The sequence below is a fragment of the Copadichromis virginalis genome, linkage group LG17 (genome assembly GCF_057382275.1).
Source record: "Copadichromis virginalis isolate Kocher_CV1m ecotype Utaka linkage group LG17, C_Virginalis_male_GT1.1, whole genome shotgun sequence".
Taxonomy (NCBI): domain Eukaryota; kingdom Metazoa; phylum Chordata; class Actinopteri; order Cichliformes; family Cichlidae; genus Copadichromis; species Copadichromis virginalis.
Window position 1 is genome coordinate 24,478,917 of NC_140634.1, and position 23,342 is coordinate 24,502,258.

The 23,342-nt window shown below is 40.4% G+C and overlaps 1 protein-coding gene across 3 annotated transcripts in view; it reads left to right on the top strand.

Annotated features, from left to right (window-relative positions):
• LOC146689485 (liprin-beta-1-like) overlaps positions 1–23,322 on the top strand; it is a 37,676-nt gene extending 14,354 nt beyond the window's left edge. For 2 of the 3 annotated variants that reach the window (XM_085436942.1, XM_085436943.1), the window contains exons 5-26: positions 444–557; positions 691–801; positions 2,847–2,939; positions 5,458–5,575; positions 6,848–6,909; positions 6,989–7,055; positions 7,594–7,712; positions 7,926–7,999; positions 9,292–9,346; positions 9,640–9,793; positions 9,913–9,945; positions 10,581–10,716; positions 10,797–10,919; positions 11,084–11,234; positions 18,919–19,030; positions 19,105–19,193; positions 19,336–19,458; positions 19,552–19,677; positions 20,458–20,646; positions 21,406–21,564; positions 21,655–21,720; positions 21,809–23,322. In XM_085436942.1, coding sequence (XP_085293068.1) covers positions 444–557; positions 691–801; positions 2,847–2,939; positions 5,458–5,575; positions 6,848–6,909; positions 6,989–7,055; positions 7,594–7,712; positions 7,926–7,999; positions 9,292–9,346; positions 9,640–9,793; positions 9,913–9,945; positions 10,581–10,716; positions 10,797–10,919; positions 11,084–11,234; positions 18,919–19,030; positions 19,105–19,193; positions 19,336–19,458; positions 19,552–19,677; positions 20,458–20,646; positions 21,406–21,564; positions 21,655–21,720; positions 21,809–21,901 — 2,367 coding nt within the window. In that variant the 3' untranslated portion in view covers positions 21,902–23,322. The remainder of the gene's footprint in view (positions 1–443; positions 558–690; positions 802–2,846; positions 2,940–5,457; positions 5,576–6,847; positions 6,910–6,988; positions 7,056–7,593; positions 7,713–7,925; positions 8,000–9,291; positions 9,347–9,639; positions 9,794–9,912; positions 9,946–10,580; positions 10,717–10,796; positions 10,920–11,083; positions 11,235–18,918; positions 19,031–19,104; positions 19,194–19,335; positions 19,459–19,551; positions 19,678–20,457; positions 20,647–21,405; positions 21,565–21,654; positions 21,721–21,808) is intronic. The other variant, XM_085436944.1, reaches the window with a different exon arrangement.
• The last annotated feature ends 20 nt before the right edge of the window (positions 23,323–23,342 follow it).

Here is a 23,342-nt window from a genome sequence, read left to right on the forward strand (position 1 = left end):
AGTGTTAAATTGAAAACGCCTTAATCAAGTGCTCATGATTGTGACTCACTTGAAATCCATCCATGGATGATATTTGATATTAGAGCTGATTACATTTCAGAGCTTTTTCTTGGCCAGACAGATAGTTATGAGTCAAAGAAGTTGCCAAGTTCATTAAACAAATAGTTTTCTTTTGTTTTTTGTGTGATTTATCAGTTAGTAGTCAGATTTGGTTACCTTTTAGACAGAGCCAGCTGTTCCTCCCCCAATTTCCAGCCTCGGTGTTGAGCGAAACTCTCTGCCTGCTGGATGTAGTTACATATTTTCCACACAGAGACACATGAGAATAGTGTTGACCACCACACTGACTCTCTGCAAGAAAGTACATAAGCATATTCCCCCAAAATGTCAAACTAATGTCTCTGTGCTTTAAAGGTCATAAAACATGTTTCACTATTGTCTAGGTAAGCGTTTTAACAGACCAGGTGGAGGTGCAAGGTGAAAAGATTCGAGATCTAGACAGCTGTCTTGAGCAACATCACGAGAAACTCAATGCTACTGAGCAGCTTCTTCAGCAGGTAAGGGCTCTTTCTATACTTGCATTGAATGCCAGTTAACGGTGGTTTGAGATAGCCGAGACCACCCATTTTGAAACTTTCTTCTTTCCTGGTAATAGTGCAGCCTTTACTGCATGTGAATGTTGCTCCACAGGAGCTTTTGAACCGGACAGCACTGGAGACCCAGAAGCTGGAGCTTATGACCGAGGTGTCCAGCCTGAAGCTGAAGCTATCTACTGTGGAGAGAGATCACAGAGGCAATGAGGTAGAGCACCTTCCTCGAAATGTAGGCTGTAAAAAGAAGCACGCATTCTAATTGTCAGATGCACCTGCACCTCGTCTAATGTGCCGTGCGACTCTGAATCCTGGCAGCCACCGACTTATTGTTTTAAAGTCACAAAGGTCGGCCTCACTCGGCTGGACTGAGATCTGTCATGTGGTGCAACGTGAACTTCTTTAAGGGTTACAGAAGATATTTAAACAGTCCTTGTGCTCCAGCAGCTGTTTCCTGCCAAAATAACCCCCACCCACCCATACTCCCTTTCTCCACTCTCACAGGCTAAAAAGCTTTCCATACACTGTTCTCGGAAGCTGGGATATATTATGTGTACTTTCCACGCAGTAAAAGGATATAAATTTTTTCCCCCCGTTTTTGGTGCCGTTTAGCTTTAAATGAAAACCCTGATTGGCCGTCTTGTCTGTCCTAGTTTTCATGACCTTATAATGTTACCTTGAGCAGCTTTTTGACACATTCAAAATCTCACTTCAGATTATCAAACCAAACAAACCTATTCTTTCTAACGAGAAAAGTTTGTGTCAAGCATTATGATGATTTGATTAAAACATATCTAAAGGGGAACTCCTTTTCTTTTTCTTTGGGCTCCGTAACACCAGGCGAGTGTAAATGATTAGTAAAAATTTAGATTTATATTGATATATTCTGTAACACTATTAGTCAGTATTTGCTGGGCCTATTTTCCTTATAAATATCCAGAATCAAAATGAGTCCAGTTAATTTTCTGTGCACTCCTTTTGTTACAGTGTAAACTGCAACCAATAGCAGCTAATTCTTTCAGACGCTATATGCCAAGAATAACAGAACAGTACAGCAACACATACTCCAAACAAGTGCTGAGAGTGTGCAAACCTCCCCCAAGAAAATTCACTGTCTGGGCAGTTTCTGCTTTTAAGGCAATGGTATTGTATTTTGTATATATTCATTTGAGCCTACTTTAAGAAGTTTGTAGTACAGTAAAAATCAGACAAGGGTAGCATGACAGATGTTTGCTTTGACTACACTAACATTATGCAGCAGCAGGTAATGTATAATGTGTATTAGTGTGCAGTTTGAGAAGAAGACCTTCAATTCATTCAAACTTCAAGCTAACATGTTTACAAACAGAATGATGACACGTATGCGCGCAAACGCTACCAAAACCAATAACCTTCTTGTACATCAACATGATGAAAATGCTAAAACAATAGCCACACAAAATGTAGAATATCTTACCGTTTGAAGTTGTGACACAAATACAGAAATCACTATATTTGTATGTTCTTCTCTCTCACCCTGCTGTTCATCGCATCCACTTTAAATTTGGGAGGTGCATTGGTGGAGACTTGAAGAAGTGCAGCAGCGTGTTTCGGTTTGTCAGTTTCAGGTCTTTCAAAGGAAGTTCATGACATTAATGGATTCCTTAAGTTTAACAGTCACAGACAAGTACCAAATCTTGTTTAGGGGGCATCTGTAAATTGTGGGTACAACAAAATAAACTTGGTTCTACTTGGTCCGAACAGGCTTTGCGCTGTTATACTTTTCATGATATTAGCTGAGTGAGACGGTTTTAAAGTCACATTTTCTCTGAAATCCCAAACCCTGTTCTCAATACAAATGAAGATGATATAAACAAGAAGTAATCAAATATTTTCTGTGTACCAACAACAGTCCTCCTTGAAGAATGAAGGGTTTACAATCACAAAAAAAGTAAATACCCATTGCATTTAAAGTCAGTTTCCCAGGCCTCCTACACTGTTGCTGATTGGGATAAAAGGAGTTTCACATTAATTAACCGTGACCCTTCCCTTAAGTCTAGGATTTGTCTCCATGTGTAGACTGAGCTCCTCATATTCCCTCCTGAGAGACATCAGTCTGAAAATAATGTTGATGCCTTTGGCAAGAATGTTCCTTCTGCTGAAGAAGGGGAGAAAAAAAAACCAGACATCTCTCCCACGCACAGTCTCCACGAAGCTCTCCAGTTCAGGTTTGTATCAGAGTTTAGCAGTTAATGGGAGTTCTGTTTTCCTCCCCAGGGCTTGTACCAGGAAGTGACGGACCTGCGGTTCAGGGTTACTGATATAGAGAATCAAAGAGTGCAGTGTGAGAAGAAACTCAAAGCTACCAAAGTGAGTGTCTGTAGTTCACATCCAGTCAGCAAACGGCTTTGTAATTGACCATAACCATAATCTGAATATGTTTTAATCTTTTGAAATGCATCATTACATGTTTAAATCCTTCTGATTTTCCCCGTGACATTTTTCTCTGTTTATTCTTCTTTTCCACCCCTCTTCTATTTGGCTTCCGCTTTTTATTTCTTCTGTTATGTTAACATCTTACTGCAACATGTTAATCTGTCAAGCGTCCAAAGTGGAACACTGGTCGGTTCACTGGACTTGAGGTGAAGGTTTAATCTCCAGCCCCCCCCCCCCCCCCCTTTTTTTTTTTTTTTTTCTTTTTTCTCCTTTCTGGCCCTTAAGATCCTCTAAGCCTGCTCTCCTCCTTCACTGCTGCGCACTGATTTCCTGACTTTCACCACACTTGCTGTAAGTGCTCCCACCAGTACTAAAATCCTGTATTAACTTTTTGTTCTATCCCCACTGGGATAGGTTAATTGGATAACCCAAATTGTCACTAGGTGTGAATGTGTGAATGGAAGTGAGTGCGAATGGTTGTCTGTCCCTGTATGTTGGCCCTGCGACAGACTGGCGACCTGTCCCGGGTGTACCCCGCCTCTCGCCCTATGACAGCTGGGATAGGCTCCAGCGCCCCCCGCGACCCTGAAAAAGGATAAGCGGAAGCGAATGGATGGATGGAACTTTTTGTTCTCTACACCTGTAGAGCAAAATAATGTTGACCGAAGCATTGCTAATCAGCAAGTGTTGTTTTTTGTTTTGTTTTTTTTCTTTTGAGTAGGAGGGTGGTATTTCTCCATTTATAAATCTGCACATCTTGTAAATTTTCTATATTAAAGTAGTTGAGTTTTTAATTAGTAGTTTTTGTGTGAGATACTAGTCTGCATGCTGACTGTTATGCAATTTGTTGATTAGCTTGAGTTTGCGCTGAATCACATCACTTGTGCCACAGTGTGTTTGCAGTGTTTTGGTAACGCAGCTCTCCACTTATTCTACATATAACATTTAGTTTACCTGAGCATGTGAATTTGGACACGTTTCTATGGAGAAACGTCAGAGTTTCATTTATTTTGCAGGTATTTAGTTGTCGTTTTTCAAATCATTGAACTTATGTAAATATTCATCTGATAGAGGCAATAGTTGAAAAACAAGACGGTCTCAAGTCATATGACATTAATTTGTACACGTATTTTCAAGGGGCTTCATTAGTACTTTAGTCTAGTCTATACATAGACTGTAGATAAAGGGTGGACTTGCCGCTCTGACCTCATTCAACGGGTCAGTAAGCTACGGTTTTTGAAGACCAAGGTCAGCAACCTGACTGACCTTGTTTTTGGAAGCCAGATGGGAGCCCACTTGGATGAGAACATTAGGTTTAAGGTAATCGGCTAAATGCAAATTTCTGGTGCAGTCGTTGTCTCTGCAGAGTTATTTGCCTGCGCAAAGAGATTTGCAAACTATCTACACACGCTTTGTGCAGTCCTCAAATAACCCAGTAGTATGTAGCTTCATGTGGATGATGCTGTATATCAGCGGTCTCCAACCTTTTTTGCGCCACGGACCGGTTTATGCCCGACAATGTTTTCATGGACCGGCCTTTAAGGTGTCACGGATAAATACAACAAAATAAAACTAGTACCGGTATGGGGGAAAAAAGGTTTATTCATAACACACGTGAAAAGACCCAGGAAAACCGAGTAAACGATAACAAAATAACGCTGAAAACCGATTAAAAACCCTGAAAACTATACATTTCACACCTGAGCCTCAACTCTCGCGGCCCGGTACCAAACGACTCACGGACCGGTACCGGTCCGAGGCCCGGGGGTTGGGGACCACTGCTGTATATGGTAAGTCACAGCGCAGTTCACCACAAACGGGACAACCTTAAAACAGTCTCCCGCTAAGGTAAAAAAGCATACAGAATAAAGTGGCTGCAGAGAAAACTTTACTTGTTTAACATTCTTCTTCTACAGCTCCTCGTATGTTATAGCTTTTCTTTTCTTTGTGGCTGGCAAGACCAACAGTAGCACAAGCAAGAGTAGGCCATGGATTATGTATTTGTGACACTGCCCCCTGGTGATGGGAAACGGATACAGCATGTAGACGATGATCTGTGAAGCTATCTGTAGGGTGTGCACAGGACCAATGCAGAGGCGCTATATTTTCTAAAGACTAGTTAGACAATAATCTTGCTAACCAATCTAGCAGCGATTCGTATTGTTGGAAGCGATGTTATGCAGACAGCCAGTGGCACCCACCTGTTAATCAAAGTGAATGCACTCCTAATAACTCTATAGCAAGCTAAATCACATTTTAATTGCATGCAGCTCTCAGGCATCATTTTTGAAACAATTTGTTGCTTAAGAGTCACCCTAAAGTTGCTGTGCCTCTGATAATTTAACTTAAGCATACCTTTCTTTCCAGATTGTTTAATGCATTAGATGCTTTTCTCTGCTTCCTAGTATTAAATGCTGCAGATAAATTATGGCTTTGTCAACCCTCATTATAGGAGGAGCTGCAGCTTCTGCAGAGGCAGCTGGAGGAGCGAGAGTTGGAGCTGCAGAAGTTGAAGGATGAGGGCAGACTGAAGGTGGAGAGCCACAACAGAGCTGAGGGGGCAGAAAGAGGTGGGAGCTGTTTTTAATAACTGTCATGTTCTATTTCATGCACTTCAGTTCCAAAATTGGCTTGAGGATTAGAAAAATAGACATTTTCCATTCCAGCAACACTATATCCACCTTCAGAAGCCTTACCAGACAAATATCACACAGCTTTTGTCTGGATTTCTCCATTTCTTCTTTTTTTTTAAGTATCTTACATTTCACAGACAGTCTGAGGTAATTTGAACCTGATTTTAGTTTTTTAACTCCCTATCTGTCCGTCTGTATGATCCATACCAAACACATCACTATCTTACTCCTTCCACCCCCACAATTGACCTTATCTTATCCATTCTGATGGAGGAATGTTGTGCTTCTGTCATGCTGGCCTGCCTGTAAACATGTTCTGTGCAGTAAAATCTAAAGACAGGAAGGCTTTTGTTTTGTCTTCAGCCATCTCAGCATAGAGGCACAACAAATCCATCAGAAGTTAGAAATGAAGCAGACTAGAACAATAAATGAGGAACTCGGTTAACGTGCAATTGGGAAACTTGCAGAGAGTAAATGTGCATGCTGCTGACTTCGCTGGCACAAGATTCGAGGCGAAGGTGATTTGATGAGCAACAGGCTTTTCTTAAGTTGAGACATTTAAGTGGAGTAAATGATGCTCACACACAGAGCTTGAACTCTTCAGAACAGTAGGACAAACAGTGAAGACGCCAGAGTTTCACCCTAAAAAGTTATTAATGGTGTTTTAAATTGTTTGTTTGCCCAGCACAGGCTAGAAGTCTCACATACTGTAATTTTAAGTGGTGCCTCTGGCCAGCCCAACATTTGCCCTCCAAACCAAATCTGACACAACCTCGCCCGAGGGAATAATCCTGCTCTTCAGCTGCTAGATCTGCCTGTTTTGCTGTTCTTTATGTCTGTGGGTCAGCAGCCGCACTACGCTGGTGTGGCTGCTGGTGGTGAAGAATGCAAGAAATTATACAACATATCAGCCTGTGCACATTTTTTAGGAGTTCATTAGGTTTGGATTACGTTATCAAGTGGCTGGGGGGGGGGCACATTTAATTGTGTGGTGTTGCTTGAAAAAACAGACACAGACCCTGTGTTAATCTGTAGCGATAACTAAATCAAGAGATCATTGCAAGCTGAAACAAGAGCCCTTCTGACCAGTACGCTGTGCCCCAGTGGCTTCGTTATTTCTGGTTTCTGTTGGCTGCTTTCAGAGCCCGCAGGAGCTGATGTTTAAATGTTCACAAGTATAAAGCATCTTTTTTCTTCTCCTTTCTCCAGATACTGAAATGTTGAAGATGAAGAGGGTTTTAGAGTCGCTGACGTCAGAGAACGATGAGAAGGTAGTGTGCAGTGCGTCAGCACCAGCTTTAACTCACTTCGAGTCATCATTGCAATGACATAATGTGTGTCTGTCTCCAGGAACGAAGGATTAAAGAGCTGGAGGAGTCCCTTAAAAAGTGCAAAAAGGTGCAGGAGCTGGTCAGAGGTCAGAAAATCTAACCTCGTAAATTTCAAATTTACTCACATTGATATTTACAGTTTTGTTGTTAAAACTACTTCTGCACTGAGTCAAAGCTGGATTTAAAACATATTTTTAGCTCCTTTTGGTTCTTAAAGTGTTCAAAATAAACATGTAAAACACCTAATTCTCCATTTTAAGAGAGACAGTTTTTGACCCCCAAAACCTGCTGGCGATAGAAAAAGGCATCTTCTCTTTTGAATAATAATTGCTAAAAAACTCTGGTGTACTTCACAAAGCTTCCTTTCGGTTTCTATCCATGATTATTTTCATAGAGCTGCAGGACTTTGTGTTGCCGTTAAAAATACATTTTCTCTCACTGTCAAAGTATGTGTAACTCAAGTGCAAAATACACCCCAAAACCGCCCGTTTGACTGTCAAAAGCCTTTTATCCACAATGTTGGAATGCTTTTAACACTGCCAATGAACTTTGAAAAGGTAAGACTGATGTTGGTGGGTTTGTGCTTTATGGTGTCCCCGCTGACTGCCCTCACTGCTCTCTCAGAGAAGCTGAATGAAGATGACTACCACGATATCCCAGATGATCCCTCGGTCTCTGCAGCCATGGAGGTTGATCAGGTCACTGTGGAGTTGGAGGGGGAGGCAGGAAGGGGCTTGGGCGAGGTAAACACAACCTCTATCAAAACAGTTCTGACACAGGATGAACCCCAGACTGTGGACTTCCTTTATAAAAACTCAGTTTTGGCCTTCCACTCTGAAATTGTTTCTGCCAGGAATTCAGAGCTTTGGTTCTTGCTGTTCTGTTTGTTGATGTCGGTGCATGCTCTGCTTTAGGAAAGTGTTTTTGCTTCATTATGCTTTTATCTGTTGTCTCAGTCTGTTCCATGCATAGCGGTGCTCTCTGAAATGAACGAACTGGACAGAGAGCGACAGCTTCAGGCAGCCGGAAGGTAAAACTCAAGCTTCCACAACTGTATATTTTATATATATTATTATTATTATTATTATTTTATATATATATATATATATATATATATATATATATATATATATATATATATATATATATATATATATATATATATATATATATATATATATATATATATATATATATATATATATATATATATATATATTATTTTTTTTTTTTTTTTTTTATATATATATTTTTTTTTACTATTTAATTTGTAAAAATGTGTACACACACACACACGTAGGAAAATATTTAGTATACACATCCAGAAATGCATACACTATTATATATTGTACATATATTTATTAGTTTCAGGTTGGCCATTCTTGTATTTTGCTCGTTTGTGTTGTTGTGTTTGCACATCTGTGTTGCTTGTGGGGCTCGCACACAAGAATTTCACTCGCATGTGCTGTGCCAGTGTGCCTGCACATGTGATGTGACAAAAAAAGTGATTTGATTTTGATTTGATTTGATTTGATTGCTGTAATTAAAAGACATCGTTCTTTTTCTGCTTTATTTAGTTTCACGGGTCAAATGAAGTAATTTACATTTTGTGCACAAATATCAGTCTACTTCTAGGTGATGTCTGGGAACTTTAACCTTTCTCTAATCAGCGAAACATCAGCTTGAATAAATTTAGATTGTCTAAAGGTGGTGTGTTGGCGATGCTGTTTGCTTTTAGGGACGCAGCATCAAAGTGTAAAAGTTAAGTGTTTGCTGTTGTCGCTGAAATTATTCAGTCGTTTGAGTTAATTTCTTTCATCCCTGCGTTAGACCTCGGTGTGATTAGACTTTTGAGGTTAGTAAAGGTTATTATGGCTGTGTTGGGAATCTGAGGCTACACAGGTTTCCCTACCAGTAACAAGAATAAAGGTGAAATTTGTACTGCACAGCATTAACAACAGGACTGAGTAGAGTCGAAGATTTGTGCCGACATAAAAGGTCTAATCAAGGGACCGATGTGAAAACGCCTGTGTGGGTGTACTTTGAGTGAGCAAAGGCTTTAAGCAGAACAATTTTTAGGTACATCGCATTTAAATGACTCTGTGAAACAATTGCTGCTAATTGCTGGTTAGCAGAATAGTAATTTAATGCATTGTACTGCACAAATTTCATTTTTTCCTTTCTTTTGGTTGATTTTTTTTTTAACACTTTAATTTTAATTATGTAATATTACTTCTACTTGATGTTAAGAACATTTCTAGATTATTAAACCATTTTTTTAGCCTGTGCTTGAGGCCTGAATTCTCATTGTTGTGATTTCAGTACCTTAGACATCCCAGAACCAAGCAGCTCAGCTGGAACCAGCAGCACTGATCAAGTAAGACAAGGCTATCTCTGATGTGCTCTGGCTGATTATACTGTTATACTTATTATTTCTATAATAATATATTCTATTGTTATATCAAAAATACTCATTACTATTTCTTTTTTTTTTTTTTAACATTTTGTACTAAATAGTAGAGTAGATCCTCCTTGTTATGAATGATTAGGACCAGTCACAGGGTCCTCTGTGTAAGCTTGTCCTCCTCTGACACCTAGTGGTGCTTTTTTCCTGTGATTTGTGCTTTAATGCTTCTGTCTCTACATGTTTTTTTTTTTCCCTTCTCATAGGGCCTAAATAAAACAGGACGTAGTTCTTCTTCTCCAACTAAAGGAAACGCCACAAGCGAGGGGAATTTTGGTACCAAGAAAGCCCGCGCTTCATTTGGCCGGGGCTTCTTCAAACTACGTGGAGGCAAGCAGACGGGCAGCGCCCCGAACCTCGGTGAGCTTTGCCATCTTGTAGAAGGCATTTGATTTTTTTCCCCCTGTATTTGTTTATGTGTGTGTTTTTATTTTATTACTTATGTTCATGTTTCCTTCATGGCTCTGTAAATTGTGAAGATCGCAACCGGAGTGCCAGTGCACCTGTGTTAGGTACAGTGAAGCAGAGTGGCTTTTTGGCCTGCAGCATGGCAGCTGTGGGTGAGACAGCTGGATGCACTGAAGCCAGCACTGACACGACAATGTAAACATTTATCTTACATGAATCCTTGTCATGCTGGTCTTTCATAGAAACACTCTCCTGAAAAATGAGTGTTTCCCAACTTTTTTGTTGCTGTTGTTCATGACATCTTATGTTTATGAGTTTATAAATATAATTGTTTTCTCTTTCACTGTTTCAATATTTATATCTCAAAGATCTGAAGAGATAAAACCAGACTGAGTTGCAAGAAAAGTTGGAAACCACTAAAGGCTATTCTTTATTGGGATTTCTTTTTTTCTTCTCTCAACCATTTGCTTGCAGCTTACTCTGACGTGTTTCTATCAAAGTTATCACAAAAATATCCAGTTGTCTTTTATCCACGACATTAAACCATCTGCAATTATGCCGTTTTTAGTGTTTTTCCAGGTTACATTTCTTTTGCATTACTACTTTGTAAATGAGTAGATGTTTGCATGTGTGATGCTTCTCCAGTTCCAGATTCTCTGGAATCTCTGTGCTCATGGTGGTGGGTCATCCATGCTTGCTCCAGCTTGTATAGTCTCACATGTGTAATTGACTTTCACAGCTGAGACGGCGCACAAAGGCACAGAGCACCTCGACTTGGCCGGTGCTCCTCCACGGAAATCCCACGATAAATCGCCTCCAACGTCCTCGCCCGAAACCAAAAAGAAGTCCAAAGGGTTCAAGAGATTCTTTGGCAGGTAAGACTCAGCGACGCGTCGTCGGTGTTTGAGCTGGAGGAAATGTATCTTTGATCATTTCTAACGTAATTGCGATGCAGGTTAAAGAGGAGCCACTCTACCTCCTTCAACCTTGACGATGCAGCCGAGATGGAGTTCAGAAGGGGTGGAGTCAGAGCTACAGCCGGCCCCAGACTCGGCTGGTCACGCGACACCAAACAAATGTAGGCGTTCAAAAACCATTTTAGAACATCTTAATTATAAAATAAGTAAACCGTTATTGTATTAATTATTAACTGCTGCATATAAGGGCAAAACTACAAAGTGTTTTTCCCATTTGAGGGTTTTAAGAATGCTGTTTACTGATGTTCGTCCTCTCTCCTCTCAGTGCTGTTGATCTTCCTTTCTCACGGTGGAGCAAAGAGGAAGTTTGTGCGTGGCTTCATGAGCAGGGCCTCGGGTTTTATGTCGCGCAGGGTCAGAGCTGGATCAAATCAGGACAAACATTACTGCAAGCATCACACCATGACTTAGAGAAGGTAACGGTGACAGCAGTAGAAACATGTTGTCTATGTATACCAGAGGTGGGACCAAGTCATTGTTTTGCAAGTCTCAAGTAAGTCTCAAGTCTTTATCCTCAAGTCAAGTCTCAAGTAATGTCAGGCAAGTCAGAGTCGAGTCTCAAGTCACTGGTGTAAAAGTTCAAGTAAAGTCACAAGTCTGAAATTTTGAATTTCAAGTCCTTTCGAGTCTTTAAAAAAAAAAAAAAAGAAAACAACGAAAAAAGAATGTTGCAGTTATGCTAAATGTAAATATTAGACCATGTAATTTTTAACTCTGTTTTTCTCAACACATGACAAAATAGTGAACTTAGAAAATATACACAAATTGTGAAATTGCACCTCTTTAAAATGCAGCTCAATTAAACCTAGCTCCAAGAATAATTTTCACCGACAGTTCTGAGATAAGCTGCATGTTATTCTTGGATGCGCTTGTAGGACCAGCTTTAAAATCGCATGACAAAAATATCATACACATTAAAAAAAACTGCATCACCAACGTAGCCTGGACAACATTTGCTAGTTAGATGAAGTCAGCTATCTCATCGTAGCATATTTATATGCATATTTATAATCATACGGTTCTTGGAGTGAGTGCACACACTCATGAAGTTTAGTAACTTCAGGTCACTGCAACAAGCCCAGGTACAGTTTACCGCCGGATGGGTGCAGGACCTTGAAATGCACCGTGTAGAACGAAAGACCATCGTACGTATCATAAGTTTACCAGTCTCACAAATCGTCTCCATAAATACACATTCGTTAACCGTTTATTAATAGGACCTTTGAGCTCAAGGATAATTAATTAGTAGTGGAAATAATTTCTGGTACGCGTTACAGAAATGTAGCAGTGACAATAATACTGTATGCTGTAATCGTACTGGGCAATTAGTGATACAAAACAACTGTTTTATCCTGTGAATAAAAGTATGTTTTTGTCAATGTACCATAATAACAGAAGCGAAACACAATATTGTGTCAGGACAATTCACTATTTATGCACAATAAACAAAGGAGCATAGCGCGACAATTTCTGTTCAGCGTCAGACTTGCTTGTAACCTATATCACCAATTATGTTATGAAAATGACGCATTCACTACAACAGAAGACTGACCTTTGTGGAAATGCTTGGAGCAGACTAACATGTGAGCTGGAGTGTTCTGGGACGTTATATTTGGTCTTTGAATGGCTGCGATCCAGGCCATCCGTCGCCTCTTTGTTACTTCGGAAACATGGCTCGAACAATTTCTCTTCAACGACGTAATCCGATAACAACCGATTTCTTTACCCGTCGGCTTCCCGTGGCTGTCATGTGACCGGCTATCGCAGTTAATAATACAACAGCTTCTTGCCATTTTTTGTGTTTCTTTTTATCACTGTATAACTGATTTCAATTAAAAGCCTGCGTGCGCTAGTACCTCTTGCCACGAGTTCCCAGAATCCTTTGTGGTTCTACCCCAGAATGACATCACATTTTCAATCTCTATATGCATGTTACATTTTATATTTGGAGTGAAATATCAAGTCTTTTCAAGTAAACCGGTTCAAGTCCAATTCAAGTCCCAGGTCATTGGTGTAAAAGTCTAAGTCAAGTCACAAGTCTTACAACATTTTTTCAAGTCAAGTCTAAAGTCATAAAATTAATGACTCGAGTCTGACTCGAGTCCAAGTCATGTGACTCGAGTCCACACCTCTGATAGAAGCCACTAGAAACAAACTATTCCAGCCTAATTGATGACATTTATGGCATTTGTTTTCTGTGCTGACTGATATGCTGCTCAGTGCTTTGCTGCCTGCTTTTAAATCAGGTGTCACTCTGAACATAAACACAAGCTACATGTGATGTCTCTGATGTGTATCTGTTTCTACCCGTGCTGATGCTAGCATGACTAAAGCTAGCCAAGCAGCAGTAAATATGTGAAGCAAGGCAGAAGGATATACTCATCAAACAAACAGGATCATAAGAATATAAAACCACGAGCACTACAAATGTAACAGAAATATGTTGACATAAAATGGCATGTTATTTGAAATCTACACGAAACAATGACACAACTACTTTTTTCAATTTTTTCAATTTATTTATTTTTTACCAATTGTCCAAATTAGTCTGTGATTGGCCTTAGTGTGACAGAAATCATATTTATATACAACTAAATATGACTCAGCAAACATGTTTTAAACGGATGATTCCTCACTTGATGACGAATGATCCATTTCCATATTTGCTGAGTCTTAAATTTGATGTCAGTGAACTTTTCAGTGGTTGGTGTTAAAAAAAAGCCCCCAAATCCCCTATGAGCAAGCACTTGGCGACAGTGGAGAGGAAAAACTCCCTCTTAATAGGGAGAAACCTCTGACAGAACCGGGCTCAGGAAGGGGTGGCCTTCTGTCTTGACCGAGAGGGCTTCAAATGTTCACTGACAATTTAGTTGTATATAAATATGATTTTTAGGACTTGATGTTGACACCAATTATGTGAAATTGGGGACGCGCACAGTTCCGCTTCTTCTTGTTCTTCTTCTTACTTGGCGGAATCTCTGGCAGGCTCTTGACTTCAGTCTTGAGTTCAGCCACCTTGACATTGAGCATTTTCTGTTTGTCTTGTACACTTTGCAAAGATTCCTGTACAGAAAATGCAGCTGACTCTTCTTTTTCTATCTTCTGTTGTTCTGTGGTGTCTTTTTCTTTCTGAGGCTCCTGCAGAGACCTTGCAGTGGATGGCAGTGAGTCCTCTTTTTCCATCTTGTCCTGTTCTCCAGTCTCGTTTTCTTTCGGAAGCTCAAATTTGTGCATTTCATTTGCAGCAGTGGAATTTTGTTCTTTGTGCTGCTGTGGGATTTTAAGTGAGGAAGCTTTGGCCCCTTTCAGCTCTCGCTCCAGAGACTCTAGCTTCAAATCATGAAGGGCCTTGTTGGGGCAGAGCTGGGATTTCAGGTCACTGATTTCCAGGTTGAGTGTCTCCTGCTCCTGCCTATGTTTAACGGCCTGCTCTTCAAGCTGATTTTGAGCTGCTAGGAGCTGTTTCTGGAGCATCTCAATCTGCTCTTGCTGAATCCTACATTTGAGCTCAAATTCAGCCTCCTTAGAGGACTTCAGTCCTACAGAGTCAGTGTGTGAAGCCTCTGTGGTTGGAGTGGCAGACTCCACACACTGCTCTGTGGTAGGGTGGCTGATTTGGTCCTGCAGGGTAGCAATCACCTCATCCAATATGACCATAGCTTCATTGTCACTCACGAGAGTGTCTGTCTCACTGATGTCATAGGTCTTATTACTAGAAGCCTCTTCCAGCTGCTCTATGAGGCCTTTGATCGTTTCCTCGTGATTTTGCTCGTTCTCGTGAATTTCTTCACGAAGTTTGTTCACCTGAAGCTGGTGATAAGAGGCCCTCTTGTTTGCACCTACCATTTTACCGTAAAGGTCGTTCTGATGGTATTGGGAGGCTTCCAGTTGGTGTCTGAGAGCAGCAATCTCGTGCCAGGGATTAAACGGGGGTCTAAATGTGGGAATGGGTTGATATTCCCAAGTCCCTCCATTAGGCACAGGGTTTGGTCGGCTGGGGTTCTTCCCATTTCTCTCTCTCTCCATGTCCTCCTTTGCATTTGAAATGGGGAGCATTTCTTCATTTTTTGGGTTTGCTCCATCAGCCGTGCTGTTTTGAGCTTCAAGAAGAGCCCGGGCATATGCCCGAGTAATTGCTCTTCTTGGTTCTTCAGCCACTCTTTTCTGTTTTTGCTTTTTTGGTTTCTTTGGTTTCACAACCGTTTCCTTTGGTGGTTGTGCCACAGGAGACTTTTTAGTATTTGGTTGTGCGGCTTTATCAACCTCAGGTTTTGGTGTGATGACCATTTCTATTTTTGCTTCTGCCATTGTAGATGCGTCAGCGTGTGCGTGTGCGTTTCTCTGCGTCCGCCTTGTCTTTGTTTTAACAACCAGGTTGCTTTGTGTTTCTGCCATCCGAGATCCACTAAAGTCGGTTGAACGTCTCCCCTATTTATAGGGTTTTCCAGTAGAATGTGCACTGTGACATCACAGGCTGTTCCTGTGATGCGCTGTTCCTTTGAAGTGCCATGATTGGAACAATTCAAAATAAAATGCCCACAAACCTAATGTAAAGGAAAGGCTTTTATTTTGTAGCACATACTGAATTAACACTATAAAAGCTACTCTACAGGAATTGCAGTAAAAAATAAAACAAAAGCAAAATATGTTTTTTAAATGGTTGTTAAAAAAACTAACCAAAGTAGAAGACAACTGTTTAGTGGAAAGTATTCGACATTCTAGAGATTCTCAGGCATAATAACTTCTTTCATAATTTAAACAAGGACAGGTAGAAAACGTTCATATTTAGTGAAAGATATTTATTAACATTATCCAATGAGAGTTACTGAATGTCTGTAGGCAGTGAGATCTTGGTGGTTGATGAGGCGACAGAATGTCATCTATGTTTTGTTTTAAATTCAGTTTCAATGCTGAATCTAAGAAACAACAGACTGCAGAGGGAGACTTTAATAGAGGTTTACTAACTCTTACTATCATATACATTGTGGAAAAATCTGTCTTTATTTAGCATAATATATTTGTTATAAGCACTAAATATGTTTTATGATTAACTGATGAACACTAACGTACCAAGCTGAATCTTCAGCTCACCAGTCAGCAGCTTATATTCACAAAAAACGGATAAATCTGCGATCCATGCAACTCTAACCAGCAGAGGTGGGACCAAGTCATTGTTTTGCAAGTCTCAAGTAAGTCTCAAGTCTTTATCCTCAAGTCTCAAGTCAAGTCTCAAGTAATGTCAGGCAAGTCAGAGTCGAGTCTCAAGTCACTGGTGTAAAAGTCCAAGTAAAGTCACAAGTCTGAAATTTTGAATTTCAAGTCCTTTCGAGTCTTTAAAAAAAAAGGAAAAAAGAATGTTGCAGTTATGCTAAATGTAAATATTAGACCATGTAATTTTTAAATCTGTGTTTTTCTCAACACATGACAAAATAGTGAACTTAGAAAATATACACAAATTGTGAAATTGCACCTCTTTAAAATGCAGCTCAATTAAACCTAGCTCCAAGAATAATTTTCACCGACAGTTCTGAGATAAGCTGCATGTTATTCTTGGATGCGGTTGTAGGACCGGCTTTAAAATCGCATGACAAAAATATCATACACATTAAAAAAAACTGCATCACCAACGTAGCCTGGACAACATTTGCTAGTTAGATGAAGTCAGCTATCTCATCGTAGCATATTTATATGCATATTTATAATCATACGGTTCTTGGAGTGAGTGCACACACTCATGAAGTTTAGTAACTTCAGGTCACTGCAACAAGCCCAGGTACAGTTTACCGCCGGATGGGTGCAGGACCTTGAAATGCACCGTGTAGAACGAAAGACCATCGTACGTATCATAAGTTTACCAGTCTCACAAATCGTCTCCATAAATACACATTCGTTAACCGTTTATTAATAGGACCTTTGAGCTCAACGGTAATTAATTAGTAGTGGAAATAATTTCTGGTACGCGTTACAGAAATGTAGCAGTGACAATAATACTGTATGCTGTAATCGCACTGGGCAATTAGTGATACAAAACAACTGTTTTATCCTGTGAATAAAAGTATATGTTTTTGTCAATGTACCATAATAACAGAAGCGAAACGCAATATTGTGTCAGGACAATTCACTATTTATGCACAATAAACAAAGGAGCATAGCGCGACAATTTCTGTTCAGCGCCAGACTTGCTTGTAACTAGGGCTGGGTATCGTCACTGATTTCTAGAATCGATTCAATTCCGATTCACAAGGTCCCGAATCGATTCGATCCACGATTCGATTTAATTCGATTCGATTCAATTTAAATCTGGGAAATTTTGACAGTCAGAAATATAATTCAGATCAGTACATTTACATATTTTTGTATCTATAAAAAGGAAGCTGACACTCGCAAGACTTTATCCAAGCTGTGAGCATCACAGCAGATGCCTTTGTGTCAAAGTAGCTGAAGATAAAACACAGAAAAACATGTAGGTGATTTTCCTGGCCTGGGATTTTATAAAAAATATTCTGCAGTACATCAAAAACGAAAGAAAACCATTAATTAATGAACATTACCTCTGACGTTACAGCGGTTTTATTAGAGACACGGCTAAGCATTTTGCATTTTGAATAATTTTAAAAAGTTTAAATTTGTTCAGTATTGAACAGCAGAAATGAGGTTTTCTTTTCAGAAGAATGTAAAAGGGAAAAAAACAGCGGCCGACAGCGCTGTAAGCAACAGTAGACTTGTGCGTAACAAGCAAGCGAATAATGAAGAAAGCAAAACTGTTCGAGAGAGAGAGAGAAAGGGAGAGGGAGAGAGAGAGAGAGCTGCGCATCGCAATGGAAGCAAAACAGTAAAAGAGTGAATTCATGACGATGTTTATGTGAAGCGTTTGGATCTTCTTTTGCTGCTGGTTCGGTCAATATTGTTTGGAGAGAGATCAAACTAACAGCCTTAGAATCAGCGCATAAAGGGCGTGAACACAAAGCACGGACCCGGATCAGCGAGCTGTCGGCTTTCACTTTCAGCCCCGACTGTGAGAAAGGCGACATCTAACTGATTCTGATCCGCGGGTCACGCCCTGTGTTTAAGTCTATGTGAAGAATCCCTGTACCTGCTCTCATTTACTGTTTGGTGGTTCTTGAAATTTTGTGAGATGTCACCAGAGATTCTGGCATTTCAGACAAAATAAATTTATATTAAAAAATCGATTCAGGATTTTAATGAATCGATTTTACGTTATCCAAGCCAGAATCGATTTTAATCGATGAATCGATTATAAAAACCCACCCCTACTTGTAACCTATATCACCAGTTATGTTATGAAAATGACGTATTAACTACTAAAAAACACTGACCTTCGTGTAAATGCTTGGAGCAGACTAACCTGTGAGCTGGAGTGTTCTGGGACGTTATATTTGGTCTTTGAATGGCTGCGATCCAGGCCACCCGTCGCCTCTTTGTTACTTCGGAAACATGGCTCGAACAATTTCTCTTCAACGACGTAATCCGATAACAACCGATCTCTTTACCCGTCGGCTTCCCGTGGCTGTCATGTGACCGGCTATTGCAGTTAATAATACAACAGCTTCTTGCCATTTTTGTGTTTCTTTTTATCGCTGTGTGACTGATTTCAATTGAAAGCCTGCGTGCGCTAGTACTTCTTGCCACGAGTTCCCAGAATCCTTTGCGGTTTTACCCCTGAATGACGTCACATTTTCAATCTCTATATAATATGTATGTTAAATTTTATATTTGGGGTGAAATATCAAGTCTTTTCAAGTAAACCGGTTCAAGTCCAATTCAAGTCCCAGGTCATTGGTGTAAAAGTCCAAGTCAAGTCACAAGTCTTACAACATTTTTTCAAGTCAAGTCTAAAGTCATAAAATTAATGACTCGAGTCTGACTCGAGTCCAAGTCATGTGACTCGAGTCCACACCTCTGATGTATACATCTTCATATCTTCTTTTTTTATCTTTATACTTTTAGTGCTTATAAACCTATATATATATTTTAAAGAATAAATGAAGAAACAAGTCTAATTATGCCACTTCATGTGAATTACACGATTTGCTAAGTTTCTACTAAAACAGGCAGAATAAACGTCACACTATGTTTCAGGAGCTGGGCGTGAAGCACCCTCTGCACAGGAAGAAGCTGCAGCTGGCCCTGCAGGCTGTCGGATCAGAAGAAGAAGATCTGAAGGGCAAACTAGACCACAACTGGGTGACGAGTGAGTGTCGTCGTCTCACGGCCTGCACGTATCATCTCCATTAGCTTTGATTCAAACAGGCTGTTTGTTTTCAGGATGGCTGGATGACATCGGTCTCCCGCAGTACAAAAGTCACTTTGATGAGGCTCGAATTGATGGACGCACGCTGCACTACATGACAGTGGTGAGCTCCGTCAGAGCTTTTAGATTTACTCTTATTAGAAAGTTCAAAAATAGCTGTTCTTTAATATTCTTTCTGATTTTTGTGTGAATAAGTCATTCGACAGGTGACGTGTGTAGGTGGTAACTCTTTGTTGTTATCCCAGGAGGACCTGCTGTCTCTGAAGGTTGGCAGTGTTCTCCATCACCTCAGCATCAAGAGGGCCATCCAGGTCCTCCGCCTCAACTCTTACGACCCCAACTGTCTCAGACGCCGTCCCTCTGATGAGGTATCACGCAGAAGTCCCAACCCAACCTTCTCTTTTGCTTTAAACCCGTCATTTTTAAAATTTAATTATTAATTTCTTTCCCTCGTCGTCCAGAGCAACGTCACACCAGCAGAGATCTCGCAGTGGACCAACCACAGAGTGATGGAGTGGCTCCGCTCCGTGGACCTGGCGGAATATGCCCCCAACCTGAGGGGGAGTGGTGTTCACGGAGGGCTGATGGTGAGCATTATATACACAAAAATAAACACAGGAGACAGAATAAACTGTGGAAACTGCAAATTAGAGGTCACGAAATGTGTAACAGAGACTGTAAAGAGCTGAAAAAGCAGTGCCTTCATCAGGTTTGAATAAGCTGTTCCACCTAAGATCATTTTTCCTCAAGTCACTGGTGCTGCATATTTCTTTTATATAATCACACTAAATGGAGCCTGCTTTGGTGCTCAGTGTGCAGAAAATGCATTCAAAGAAACTTGGCAGCCGTTATTAAAAGGTTACTGGGGAAAAGAACCCACAAACCTAAATATGAGCAGTTTCATGTAGGAACTATTTTCTTTCTAGTATCTAAGAACCGACAAACTAAAAGGAAACGCTTACAGCTCAGCTGAGAGGGATGTCATAAATGTTTAGATGCCTTCAGTCTCATTAGTTTGTGCATTTCATCGCAGGAGCATTGATTCTTTCTTGTGATATACTTTGCATAACTGCATCGGAAAATAATTCCTATACAAGACTACTCAAAGCAAAGGGAAAGACTTCACGACAGGGACATAATTGAGGTGAACTGTCTTTAAAGCAACTGCAATCATTTACATGTCAGGCTGTCTGTTTATTACTTCACTAGCAAAGAGCACACGGTGAACTGCCTACATTTCTGACTTTAAGCTTCTGTCTTTTAACAAATAATAATGATTAAGTCCCCTCTGCTGCTCTGCGTCATTCATACATACATTTTTATTTTTTTGACCTTGCACCGCGATGTTTCATCTGCCTGTTCTGAAGGTGTTGGAGCCTCGATTCAATGTGGAAGCTCTCGCCCTTCTGCTCAACATTCCTCCCAACAAAACCCTGCTGAGACGCCACCTGGCCACCCATTTCCACCTGCTCATTGGCTCCGAAGCGCAGCGGCTCAAACAGGACTGTCTGGAAAACCCAGACTACATTGTCCTCACAGCAACGGCCAAGGTCAAGGTAACTGCACGCTGTTTCACAACAAACCCTCCCTGCTACAGAGAGGAACTTATCATTATTGCAGACTCTAAACAGATCAGCGGTACCAAAACTGGCAAACCAAAAGTAAACCTAGCAAAAAAAAAAAGCCTCTCAATTCTTACAGATCTGAACTTCTGTGTTTTTTCACCTCTTTGGACAGCAGGCTGTATTTAAAGCATGGATGGTGAAACTGAAGCTATTCCACACTTAGTAGCCTCTTGTCAATCAGAGTAGCCACGCCCTAAAGCATAACATGCTTTGTCTTTTTTATGTTCATATAAGATGTGAAACTTGCAATTAAGCGCATGATCATAAATCAAATAAGCAGTACTTTCATTTTCCCAGAGTCTCTTTTATATTAATCTCCTGCATACGGTCGGCAAACCTTTTAAAAGAGAAGCATCTAAATGAGAAAGTAAATAAGCTCTGTTCCCATAAATATCAAAGCGTTAAGCCCAGTAGAGTTTCCCAACACTAATAATACTTTTAAATAAAGTAGCTGTTTCTCAGGACATGAATGAGCTTGTCTGCTACTTGGAAGGTCGGCAGTTCAATCCCCAGCTCCTCTAGCCTGAAGTATACTTGGGCAAGATGCTGAACCCTGAGTTCTCCCTGATGCATTTATTGGAGTGTGAATGTTAAATGTGATGTGTGGGTGAATGAGGCTTGTAGTAAATACAGCAAACGCTCATGTTACGAGCTGGCCATCTGCTAATTGTGTCCTTTATCCTCCTTCAGCCGAGGCGCTTGTCGTTTGGAGGTTTTGGCACTCTGAGGAAGAAACGTCAGGACGACGGTGAGGAGTACGTGTGCCCCATGAATGTGGAAATGCCAAAAAACAGCAGCTTCCAGACTAGCGCCCAGATCTACGAGGATAACCTTGAGCACCTGGAACAGGTACACACTTTCCCAGTTACACTTATTTGTAACACAATAAATTAGTTTTGTTTTTAAGTGAATTTGAGTTGATTCTGTCACTTTTCACAGATGGAGGACTCTGAAGGAACCGTCAGACAGATAGGAGCCTTTTCTGAGGGAATCAACAATCTGACGGTGAGAAGCTGACCTGCTCCGGTGTGATCACACAGAACACGCTGTCCATCGACTACACTGAACGCTTTTCTGTGCTCCTGTGTTTCAGAGCATGCTGAAGGATGACGTGTTTTTCCGGGAAGTGTCGGCATGCCCTCCAGAGTATGATCCCTCAGAAATGCACAGTAACTCAAACATCTGATATCAGAGCTCCGCAAGCTTCATGGAAAAAGAACGAACTGTGCAAACTTCATCCTGTGGTCTATCTCTCTCTACCGCTGATCAGCTTTTGTAAGAGAACATGTCAGACTAACAATATTTCCATCTTTCACATGTACACATCTATATTTATTGAAGCTGTCCAAAATGTAACATGTGAACTGAAAATGCAAAGTGTTCTCAAATTAACATACCTCTTTATGAATTTTGTCACTCATGCCTTTGTTTTTCAGTATTCGGTGATTTTAAACTTTGTGTGTTTCAGCCCGTATTTGAAAGGGCTTGTCTTCAGTTGTGTTCACTGATTCTGTTTGTGAGAAGTGCTTACATTCAAGGTTATGATTTTATTTGAACACATGTTAAAATTGATGCCTCACAGAAATCGAGTGAGGCAGGGCGAGCAGCATTTTTGTGTGTGGTGCTCACAGAATTGCATTTTGACCCAGTTGAGCGTTGTGCAAGCTGAAGGCTTTTTGAAAAATTACTTTCTTCAAATCCTGATTTGTATCCAGGCTCTCTGGGGCACCAATGCTGGACGAAGTGCTGTGGCTATTTTTTGGGGTTAACATTTTACTGTGAGCACCACCACCTCATAACAGATCAAGCTACTAGTATCTATGGATGTTAAGCTATGTGCTTACACTATCAGTTAGAACCGTGAGGGCACTGTTATGCTACGTGTGATATATAGACTGGGAATGGGGGAACAGGCACACCTGGCTCAAGGAAATCACTGTTCACCACTAAACTAGTAGGGATGGTCTTTTAAAAAAACAAACAAAACCCATTAATATCAAATGGTCTTCTCAGTCTTAATATATATTTTCCCAGCGGAAGAAGCACACCTAAAAACATTAATGACTGAGAGATTAGATGTTACTGTCAAATGGGAGAAATTTAGAAAGCCAAAGATGACTTTAGATAAAGTGAGTAAGCATCAAAGACTACTCGAATAGTTCCTGGAGACCAATATATTTTAGCCAGTGTATGCCCATGCCTACTAGCTTAGTAAAGAAGGACATTCTTTTTAAAAAAAAATAAAAATTACTGCTTATTTTTGTTTTCGCACAGTTTAAATAAAGGTCATGTGAGTTAGGGAGCCATCTGCTTCCTCTTGTTTACAGTCTAAGCTAATCAGCGCCTGGCTGACTGGAGTATCACATTAACCGTACACACACGAGTGTGTTTCCCTGAAGTGTCCAGCTCTTCTGTTTCAGATACAGTTTAATGCAGGAAGGCTGGATATTCAACTCTATTAACATCCGATCCCTGCCTCAATGCAGACTGCAGTCAATCTTTCCTTAAAAGAAAATGGACAAATCTCTGCTCACACATACCATTTGTGGTTTTATTCTGTTTTTAAAATGTTTTGTTAATAAATGCATTTCTTTTTCCCTGCAGAAAGTGTCTTCATTTAATCATGG